Source organism: Borostomias antarcticus (assembly GCF_949987555.1).
Source record: "Borostomias antarcticus genome assembly, chromosome: 9".
Lineage (NCBI taxonomy): Eukaryota > Metazoa > Chordata > Actinopteri > Stomiiformes > Stomiidae > Borostomias > Borostomias antarcticus.
In genome coordinates this window covers 29,824,857-29,836,220 of record NC_140242.1, presented here as the reverse complement: position 1 = coordinate 29,836,220, position 11,364 = coordinate 29,824,857, and the positions used below count along the sequence as shown (strand labels likewise).

General features: G+C 46.7%; 1 protein-coding gene across 1 annotated transcript in view; it reads right to left on the bottom strand.

Moving 5' to 3' along the window:
• LOC311313187 (aryl hydrocarbon receptor-like) overlaps positions 1 to 11,364 on the bottom strand; it is a 28,588-nt gene continuing 17,224 nt past the window's right edge. Inside the window, exons 3-11 of the mRNA XM_084443266.1 lie at positions 9,242 to 9,348; positions 8,365 to 8,454; positions 5,204 to 5,324; positions 4,863 to 5,002; positions 4,528 to 4,730; positions 4,201 to 4,310; positions 3,929 to 4,070; positions 2,004 to 3,822; positions 1 to 1,849 (exon numbers count right to left, since the gene is read on the bottom strand). Coding sequence (XP_084299392.1) covers positions 1,742 to 1,849; positions 2,004 to 3,822; positions 3,929 to 4,070; positions 4,201 to 4,310; positions 4,528 to 4,730; positions 4,863 to 5,002; positions 5,204 to 5,324; positions 8,365 to 8,454; positions 9,242 to 9,348 — 2,840 coding nt within the window. The 3' untranslated portion in view covers positions 1 to 1,741. The remainder of the gene's footprint in view (positions 1,850 to 2,003; positions 3,823 to 3,928; positions 4,071 to 4,200; positions 4,311 to 4,527; positions 4,731 to 4,862; positions 5,003 to 5,203; positions 5,325 to 8,364; positions 8,455 to 9,241; positions 9,349 to 11,364) is intronic.

Below are 11,364 nucleotides of genomic sequence, written 5' to 3'. Positions count from 1 at the left end.
AAGAACAATTGAGAAAAATATCAACAAGAAATGGCATACACTATATGCTGCTAAATACAAGTGCACTATATTTAATAATATATAATTATGTGGATAAAAATGGTTTACAAAGAGTAGTATACAGTATGTACAGTAACATTTAAGACCATACAATAACAAAACATGACAATAACAAAGAAGCAGAAAAATGTACAGGTATATTCATATAATGTGAGAAAAAAACCATAACTTAGGAAAGGGCAGATAAGAACGTCTTTTTATTCTTTGCCAGCATCGATGAGAGAAAAAAAGAGCCTTCTGGAAACTTGGCACGTGGTACATCATATAGTCCTGCTCAGAGCAAGCACTCATAAGGCACAATAGAGGTACAATCTCGTTTCAAATTGCTTGATTTAATTCACCAACGTAAATGTTTTCAGCCATATTAGATGTACTCTGTCTCAATAATCTGAAAATACTGACAATGATGAGGAAATGACGAGCCCCTCAAACCATGTTGCTTTACCTGTCCAATCCTTTCAAACAAGCACAATGCAGAACTCGGTCATGGGTAAAGTGGCAAATATTGATTCAGCCTCAGATTCTCTCTGAGGGAAACAAGGCAGAGAATCAGAGGGTGATGACAGGAGGCGTCCAGGGAACTGCCATGGAGTCAAAAACTCAGAAAACAACAGGTACCTCAAAGTTACCGCCATCCAGTCAATTATGCTGAGTCATTTGGCATTTTGAGAGTTTCACAATCTTTGGACTTTGGTTGTGAGTTTCACAATTGTCGGACTTTGGTTGCCTGAGTCTCCTGTAGTGTAAATATAAGACCTGTGCTCTCAACCGTTTTATTTCTGAATAAAAGCACAAGCAGTTGAACATAGCAATGTATAACAAGTGGGCATTTGGCTCTGATGTTAGAATAAACCAAAATACATGTTTAGAAAATGCAAAGTCATCAAAGAATAATGAAACAGGAGGAATACTATGGATGCTTCAGCATCAATATACTACATCTCAAAATATGGACAGATTGTAATGACGGTTGGGTAATTAGCATTACAAGGTGTAACATATCAAAGCACACGCATGGTAAGTCACTCTGCAATGCAGACCATTTGTTGAAATCAGTAGAAAGTTTTTTCCTATTAATATATTTTTGAACATCGTCGTTGTGTGTACACACACACACAAACGCACACATACACACACACAGTATTATGCTAATATAGATATACATATAAGGAGTTGCAAAATGCAAATATAGTTTTACATTATATATATTCATATAATGATAAACTGTAGATTAAATTTGTACATTGCATACACAACTTTAGCGTGTATGTTATCTTATCAAATGTTATATAAATACTTATTTTTGTCTTTTCCCAGATTTCTGACACAAAAAGGCAAATGTAAAAAACAAAACAAAAAAAATAATGTTTTTTTGACTTTGGGAATTTGAGATGACCTAAATCTGATGTTTAACCATTGGCTACATACACTAGAGGATCCATACTTCATACTCATCATCATCTGTCTCAGAGACAAGTTGATGAAGGTACAGGTTTTACACTGTAACAAAAGACAAACATGAAAAAAATAAGGCAACAATGATTAGCCACAACAGACGTGTCTCCAAAAAAAATCATAGTCCATAAATTCCCTTCCGAATGCTGATATACAGTTCAAAGGAATTCTGTTCCTTCTCTCTCTGTCCTCTGCGGCTCTCTTTCAGGTCGATTGGGATACATCTTTAGAAGTTACAGCAGTGAGTTTGGTTTTGGTCAGTAAAGTACTTGTTTCCATCTATGGCTGGAGGTACGGAGAACAATCCATTGCTGTCTGCAGGGTGGCTTGGGATCTAGTGGAAAAACAATTGTACCATCAGCTGAAGAAATTGTTAATAATGTTGTCTTATTCAAGAACATTATACCCTGCTTTTTCCATTCAGTGAAATATAAAAGCCAAAGTCATACATCTGAAAATGCTGGGTTGATGTGGCTATGGTACCTTACCTGTGTCTGTCCTTGGCACGTCTGGTACTGCTGCATAGCCAGGAGGTCCTCTGGTGAGGACATATTGGGCATCAGAGGTTGCGACATCGGACTGATACTGACATTGTCCTGGGGGATGGCCGATGTGCCCACCACCGGGTCGCTGTGCCCCCACTGGAAGTAGCAGGACCCTGCGGAAGGACTCTGATCCTGGGGGGTGTCAATCCTTTGCTGGCATAGAGACAGAAGGGAAACCTGCCCAGTGCCATCCACATGGCTGTCGTTGGGGAGGGATGGTGAGCAGCTCTCAAACATGCAGCTGCTGGACAGAGCAGACTGGTCCCTAGTCACTCCCCCTTGCTGAGTGTGGTACAGTCCGTTAATGTTCTGTGGCCAGAGGCCTGCAGTGAGGACTTTTTGGGTGTCTGGAGGCTGACTGTGGCAGCCAGGTGGGAGTTTGTTTCCATTATGTAGGATGCCATTGGGAGGCAGCTTCTGGTGCTGACTCTGCGGCCAATGCTGGCCTCTGTGGTTTGTCTGTGTTCTCTGAAATGGGTCACTTCCTTGCATGCAGGCCATTGGGAAGGCACCGGGAACGTTAAGGTCACTAGGTTCAATATGGGGCGAGGCGAAGCCATTGCAAGGGATCAAGGACGGCAAACTGTGTGCTACATGGCTGCTGGATTGCCCAACAGAGTTCTGCGGTTGCCTGTTCACTATCATTTGGGCCTGCATTCCATTGGGAGGGCCATGCTTGTGCGACGTGTTACAACATACGTGTTGGCCAGCCATACCCTGAGGACATGCCATGTGGCTGACTGGTGGCTGGACACAAGATCCCGAACTGCGGGGGACAAATGTGACCGAATCATTCTGGCCTGAGGTAGCTGGGAGATTAAGTTGTGGGAGTTCCACTGATGGGGTGAAAATGTCATTAAGCTGCATTTGCTGGAGGGTGGGGATGTTCAGGTCCAGTTCCTGGATCTGGGGACCAAAGTGGGACAGTCTTTGGGTGCCACTGAATAATTGGTTAGGCTCTTGCCCCACCATGCCCACCGGTCCACTGTTTGGACTCTGGGCATGTAGACTGTTCAATGGGGGGCTTTGAGCATTGTTGAAATCGTGGTTCTGCAGTAGATGGTTCTTACATGGCCGTGCGTCTCGGCTTGGCGCATTAGTGAACAGTTCCCCCCAATTATTATTGTTCATTGTCCCTTGACAGCTCGGTTGGCTAACACTGATCCCGCTCTCCTTGAACAAGGCGTCCTCCACGTACAAGAAGATGTCATTGGTGAGGATGTCGTTCAGGTGCAACGTGGAGTCCCCATTCAAACCGCCCTGGCTCAACCTCAGGAGGGCGTTCTCCCAGTCCTTCATCTCACCTGAGTCTACATCCAGTTCCTGCAATGCTGTGCACAGGTCGCTGGCCTGTGCCATCTTCTCCAGGGCATCGATCATAGCCTCCACTGAGTCATCCCCTGCTTTCTCCTCCTGCTTCACCCCCGAAGGGCCGTCGGCCGTCGATCCCAGGACTTGCCAGTGGTTGCTGGGCACATTGACCAGGGCTCGGCTGTCCATGAAGGCCAGGTCCACAGGAAGCTGGACCTCTGCCGGCTGGGCATAGATAGACTCGTCCTGCTTGAGCAGGCAGCCCAGCAGTGACTGCGGGTCCACCTCTTTAGGGTCCACCATTTTGGGGATTCTGGGGGTCATGCCATTGGACTGGAAGTCATTAGCATCCAACGTGGGGACTGTGTCGTACAGGAGGGCCTCCCCGGTGGCAAAGTTGAATGGGAGATGCATCTTCCTCTGGCGAAGATGCTCCTCCCCCTCTGCATTACTGAGAGACAGATTGTAAAGATTAAATATGAGAGGACAGTGATATATATGAAAAAGAGATGTCACTAAATGATGTGGTTATTGGAAGTTCAGAGACGGATACTCACACGAGAGCTCTCTGCCGTACGATGATGAAGTCAGGTCTCCCTCCTTTGTAGATCAGCTTGGCGTTGGCCTGGACCCACACCCAAGCCCCAGACTTTGTCAGCAGTCTGAACACTGTGAGGCCAGTCTCTCCTGTCTTAATCACTGTTAACAAGAAAGGACATGTAAGAATCCGACATTTCAACTCAGCCCATTTGGAATTTCACCAACAGACAGACAGAAGCTATTGATTAAAAAGTGAATGTTCAAAGTTAAGGAGAGTAGTCTGACATACTTTTGAGGTGTAGGTCAGCGCAGTACATCATATCTGCTGCATGGATGAACTGATAGCCAGAGCCACGCATACACAATTCAATCTCTGTATAGCCCAGAATAATTTTCCCCCTGCAGAGAGATCATAGAAAAAGAAATGTGTTATTGTTGGAAACATCTTAATATGTGGAACTCTGAAAAAAAGAGAAATAGAGACACATAAATGCTTTCAATTCCATGGGCCATAAATTCCTTGATTTTGATGGTGTATCAAACTAAAGTTGCAATATTAGTGCACTAATTGTTGTAGCTCGAAGGAAACCTAAGTTTGAGGACTTTTGAGGATCACCTGGTGTCAACACCTGTGGGGGTGAAGTCCAGCTTATGCTTGGTCTGGAAGATAAGTGTCTTGCTCCTGATCTCCAGGATGGAGGGGGTCTGCACAGGTGTGGCAATGGTGAACAGAGCCAGCTGGGACTGGGTTCGTGTCCCATCTTCTCCCATAATGCTCAGCCCGTGAAGGTATTTCAGCCTCCCCTGGAAGTTCAGGGCCTTGGGAAAGAGTGTGAGAGTTGTTAAATGAAGGAGAGGTACGGACGGCGGAAAGAGTGAGATTCAGGAAGTGATGTTGCCACTAAACCGACCGAGAAAGAGACACTGGTAGAAAGGGTCACCACGACCTACCAGGAAGCCAGAGGAGTTGTCCAGGAGGCAGCGGAAGCGACAGACGAAGCTTCTCTCCAGGAAGGAGGAGTTCTCAGGGGGGAGCTGCTCTGGGTTGTAGCTCACAATGTTCCTGGTGATGTCACTGCTGCTTTGCATACCTGGACAGGAGAAAGAGAGGAGAAAAGGTTCCTGAGCCAGGAGCTTTTCACCAATAACATGAACCCCGGATTCAACATTGGATGGTTTGGGAGTGATTGCAGAAATTGCATGCATATATTCGGCATGTTATTGACAATTTCACTCAATTATTGACTCAACTTGACCGTTTTTGACACCACAGCTTCTCTCAGATTACTCACCATCTCCTCCCTGCTCAGTGCTGAAGGGTTTGGGGTTCAGGGCGAAGTGGAGCTGCCTTCTGAACATGGAGCGGTCGTCTGTGTGAATGAGCTCGAACACACTCTGGTGGATCACGTCTGACTGTGGGGGAAAAACACGGGACTATACAGTCAGCCAACCTCATCACAGCTGAACCGGGGTGCCCAATGGGCTGGGGCGCTTACCATGTAAAGGCTAGTCCTTTCTGCAGCGGCATTAGAGTAGACATTAGAGTGAATTAGAGTAGACAATGAATATATTCTATGTCCAGAGATATGCCGCTAGTGTCTGCATGTCCTGACTGAGTGTCTCCTCCATGGCCTGCCAGTCTCCAGCTGAGTACACCAGCGCAAGGTCGACTGCATAAGCATACTTCTTGGAGACTGTGGTCGGCAGGTCGTAGGTGTAGATGTTATAAAGGAGGGGGGCCAGGACAGATCCCTGGGGGACACCGTTCTTAATGCATCGCAACCTGCTTCGCTGTCTGCTACCGGTGGTGAGGGTGAAGCTGCGGTTTTGGACAAGCTCCATGATCATGCTGACCATGTGCCTGTCCGGCAGCAGGCGGAGCAGCTTGCAGGTGAGGCTGCAGTGCCATACGGTGTCGTAGACAGCCGTCAGGTCTATAAAGATGGCTCCAGCCTTCTTTTTAGACGAAAAAATGTCCTCGATGTCTTGAGTCATCACAGTTACTTGGTCTACGGTTGATCTCCCGCATCGGAACCTGGCCTGCTCCTGTGGGAGCAGCGGGTCGATGATTGGTTCGACACAGGCATAGATGAGACACTCGAGGATCTTGAAGGGGATACATAACAGAGAGATGGGGCAGTAACTCTTGGGGTCCCCTTCAGCTTGTTCGGCTTAGGGATCGCGACAACTAGGGCACTTCTCCAGATTTTGGGGATCTTGAGTTGGCGTAAGCAGGAAGAGAGGAATGCTCTTAACCAGGACTTCAAGGCAGCGCAGCATGGAGTATAAGGTCCGGGCAGATAGAATCAGGCCCCGGAGTTTTCCCTGGCTTTACATGCTGGAGGGCAGCAGCGAACCCCTCCGGTGTGAATTCACCGGAGATGTTACCGCCGCTGGGAGTTGTGGCCTTCCAGAGGTCAGACACTTCTTTTGCCACAAGATGTGACGATTTGCGGTCTTTGCCCTCGTTTGTCCCACTTTTCACAAATTGTGATGCAATATTGTTTGCAGAGATGGGGCAGTGACGGGGGGAGTGTCTAGACCTACCAGTGAGATTGTTAAGGATGATCCATGCCTTGCGGCTGGAGTGTGAGAAGTTGAAGGAGTTAATGGCCTCTTCCCAGCACTCTTGTCTCCTTCGGCTGAGTCTAGACATCAAGGCTGAGGCAAGTCTGTCTGACTCAGCTCCAGGGGGGGGGTAGGGGGGGGGGCGGAGGAAGGCACAGTAGAGACTCTCACACTCCGCATCCCAACATGGTTTGTAACTATTGCGACGTCCGCGTGGGATGGATTTTTGGCCGCTTTCACCAGTATGCCGCAGAGTTCCCGGTACGCCTCGTCCACGTTGTAGGTGTTAGGTGGTGGGAGGCACCTCGTGGATCTATGGGTAAGGAGGCAGTAGCGTTTCCAGTTGTCCTTTCAGAAGTTCCATCGCTTCACCGGCTCGCTCATACCAAAGGCATGGTAATCAGCGATGGTCGATGTTGGGACCTCGGGAACTTTCCTAGCACACGTCTATCAGGGAGCCAGTTATCAACGCTGACGCTCGCGAATGCCAAGTCAGTATTCGTCCCAGTTTTACAGCGACCTGAGACAAAGCTGGCTGCGCCCTTTGGATCGTACAACAGGGCAAGGCTGTTGTTAGCTGCCCAAGCAGCCAGGTTTTCTCCGTCGGATGTGTTGGTGCTGTACCCCCAGTCCTCGCGCTGGCAATTTAAGTCGCCAGTATAGAGGCAGGGGTGAGGGAAGGAAGACTGGGAGATGCACTGGTGTGATTCGCGAGGGTGTAGGCTTGTAGACGTTGACGATTAAAAAGCCGCCAACGTCCACGCACAACCACTCAATCTCCAAGCCAGTCGGGGATTGGTTGACGAGAGTCCAGTTGAACCTTTGATGGACGATGACAGCTATCAGAGGCAGATGCATCTAATAGGCTGCATAGCAGGGAGGCGGGACAAATCTCTGTCTCATCACCTATCAGTACCCAAAAGAAGTCCTGTCTAGCCTGGTTGGATGAGCAACCTTGAACCACGTTTGATGACTTTAAAGGCAGCCATTTTGAGAGTGATTGTAACAGGAACAGGAAGTCATTCCAAGCGACTTGGTTACAGCCAGCCAGTCAGGTCGGACATATATTATGTTTCCTCACTCTTGTTTCAAAATCTTGTCTGATGTTATGAGTTTCTGGTACAACACAGTTCAGTGACAGCAGATCAAAGACTTGCAACAGTATGAAATACAGATAATGACCAAGAGCATGAATGATAGAAAACACATGTTCCACGATAGATGTACCACGGTAGATGGTGGACTAGTACTGTACAACGATGGAAACTCCCTTAGTCTGGGGGGAAGACAGTTACAATTAAGAGGCAGTCTATGTATAATTAATACTGTGAGCTAGAAGAAGCTTAGCTCCATATTTTGCTACAGGATCTCTCCTGCAACAATTGACTATTTGGGTTAGGTAACAGGTGGGTGAGGAGCTTTGAGGATAATTGGGGATAAAATGTGGATGTGTGCCGAGTTATGCACTGGGCTGTGCTCTCCAGCAAAGATAGGGCATTGTTCCTGCTGATTAACAACAAATGTTGCCCTTGGCTCTCTTTTTCTCACTCTCTCTCTCTCTCTCTCTCTCTCTGTCTCTTTCTTGCCTCTCAGAGGGGCTGGGTCATCTCAGGCATGAATTCAACAAAAGCCTGCTACATCCATTTAATGCCTAAACTGCCATGCTTCTCCATGGAAATCCATTTCCTCATTTCAAGTGCTCTGCATGTGGAGCTCCACATCAATATTGGTGAATCAAAATAATTGTCCCTTTTCAGTTGGGCTTATACTATGTAAAGACCGTTAGTGGTGAAAGTTGAAAGGGGGGTGGGGGTGTTGAGTGATTGATCTGGTATTTGATAACACTACTGTGTTGAGTTGTGATGAATGAGGGTGTGTGTCTCACCTGATGGAAGCCAAGGTATTCTTGGATGGTGGGGGAGGAATAAAACACATACCCCTCTGCAGATACCACCAGCACAAAGCCATTCAGAGCCTGGAAATACAACACAGTGAAATCATGACCACATAAACACACAAGCACTTGAGCTGTGAGCAACATAAACAAACACGTCAATGACAGCACTGCAGGCAGGAGCACATTTTGTTCAATTGGTAGTTTTGGCAGCCTGTGTACTACTCGCCCAGGTTGCCAGATTGGGCTCTACCTCGGCAGGTCTCCTGCACGCTGGTGATCACAACAAGCTCAGTCGTGAGACAAGAAACCAAAACCAGTCAGCGCTCGGCATGAAAATATACCTGACGTGTGAGGGTGAGGTAACACTGTGCCGAGCACAAGGTAGAGTGTACATTTTGTTTAGTGAAGTAAACCGTGACCAGTTGTGGACAAATAACGACAGGACAAATTGTTTCACCTGTCACAACCTCCTGAATGATGGTCTGGGAACAACTGGATTAACCGACAAACCAACAACACCTGACTCTATTTACACAGGCGTCATCTCAAGTCTGTAAATCCATCTGTCTTTGAGTCTTGATCTTTCTCTCAAGAGCCAACATTAATATTACATTATTGTGTATTATAACCCATCATAGGCAAATATGACATACTTATAATCATGTTTCACTATTACAATCTTTACTTTTGTCCTATCAGCAATTTGAGTAAACAGACAAAAGAGTGAAAGCTAGCATAATGACATCATGAAGGGTTATTATACACCTATGACAAGTTATGATGCATCACAACTGTGTTCTGTAAAACTGTATTATTCTTCCAGGCTTTGCTTTGTCCTGAAGTGGATTGTGTTATTCTCTGGTACCTGGAGCAACATGTCTCCTTCTGAGATGATCTTGGGGTCCATCCCATTCCCAACCATGCTCAGGCCATTCCCACCCGGGAACGTGACACTGTTCTTGTTCATGGTTGCTGCAAAGAGGAGAAGGGAGTGGACAGGGAGAGGTAGGGAGGAAGGAGGGGAGACAGAGCAAAAACAAGTTCCCATCAGCACACGCAAGAATAAAGCGTCAGGGTTTTGGATGGTTCCACTTTCACTCTGAGTTTATACACTTGACTGAATCCTCAGCCAGGCTTCGCTTTTTTCAGTTGGACTCGTTTTGGGAGCTTTTAACAAAATACCAGCTCCTTCTCAACTTCTCCTCCTCACTTCAAAGCATCCTTCATTCCTTTCTTTTACATTCTGGCCACCGCCACCCATTCTGCCCTTCACCCAACCTTCACTCCTCCAGCCTCCACTCACTCCTCTCATCTGCTCTGCTGACACCCCCTTCTGCACTCCCTCCCTCCCCTCTCACATCTGTCAATCATCCATCACTCTTCGGTCACCCGCTTGTTTTTTCCCATTACTGTCTGATACGTCCTTCACTGACCTGTCCTCTCCACTCAAACTCTCCCTATTGACCAACTCCACAATCCCCCCATCCCCACCCTCCTCCTCATTCTCTTCCACTCTACCCCTCTCTCCTTTTCTCTCTCTCTCTCTCTCTCTCTCTCTGAGGCACAGGGGAGGACTAAGACTAGTGTTGATGTGATTCCACAGGAGAGAATAATCCCTCTCTGTTATTCCTCCTCCCTTCCTTATTCCTTCCTTTCTACGAGGTCTAAACGGACTGGGATTGGTCTGAGTGGAAACAACTGGCATGGATGACGTCACCAGAGAGCGCTCTGCTGTCGCTGTGCCGGTTTGAAGCTTTGCCACTGGTTAAATGAGAATCAGGGTGCTGTGAGGAAATGCCATCAATCATGATGAATACAGAAAAGTCTACTTTTCCCCCTTCCTCTAAATGACATAATGTAATGTTGGTGGCCATTTGCACACATCTGTTGAAACATGCACGCACGCACACACAAACAGATCAGATTCTAACACTCCAATTCTAACTATTTCTATACTTGTTTAGACTGTAACTCTATGTTTTTCATTATTTTGCATTAAGAAAATGATGTTTTGGGTGTTGTGAGAACCAGATGGACACCAGCTGCTCCCTTAGCATTATGAATAATGCATATTTGTAATACACTTCAAACGCAGAGTAATATTGGAGAAAGATTAAACAGAGTGTGATTTCATTGCGTTTTGCCTGTGGAAAAGCATGATCATGCCAAGAATTTACGTATTCAAAGCAGAACGCATCACCAAAAATGAATAATTGTCCACGATGAAAACTGAACTCCAAGGTAATTACAGTAAACTGCTGTAAACCAAGCCCTCAGGGAATCAGAGTTGTGTTTGCTACTGAGAGGATCCAACATGTGCTGTACCATCCAGACATACAGTAAAGACGTATGAGGTGTCTATCTATGGCTAAGACTGGTGTGATGTGAGCCCTCCTTCTGGTCTTAGTGAGGACACACACTGCAGAATTTTCTACCATTTGGAGTTGACTAATAGCTTTCTTTGGTAGACCAGATAGGAGAGTGTTACAGTAATCCAACCTGCTACTGGTAAACGCATGCATTAGTCTTTCAGCTCTGGCAAAGGTGTTCTGAAAAATAAACAAACTAAAATCTGTGTTTCTCTCTCAAGGAGTGGGCTGGGATCCTAGGGGTGATGTTATTAATGGCGGTAGCTGCACCCTGGGAGAGCGTCAGCAGGGAGAATCCAGTCAACTTTATTATTACTGCACAGCATTTGACATGTCTGAGGGGTGTGAGGGCCTTTGCCAAGCTCACCTACTGTCATGCAGTATGTCTGTTTGTTTTGGCTTTGGGGGCCTTCTGGCTGGTTTTGTCTCCATCAGCAGGGTCGAGGCTCTCTGTTTCTGCCCCAGAGGAGGAGGTCTGACCACTGGAACAAGCTGCATTGTTCTTGGGATGCCTAACGGTGGTGTGATGTGGTGATGCTGTCTCTCCAGTTTGGTTGGCCAGAAGGTTTTTTGTTTAAGTGTAATTTTAACAGATGCCTCGTGCTTTGCATGCGGTTCC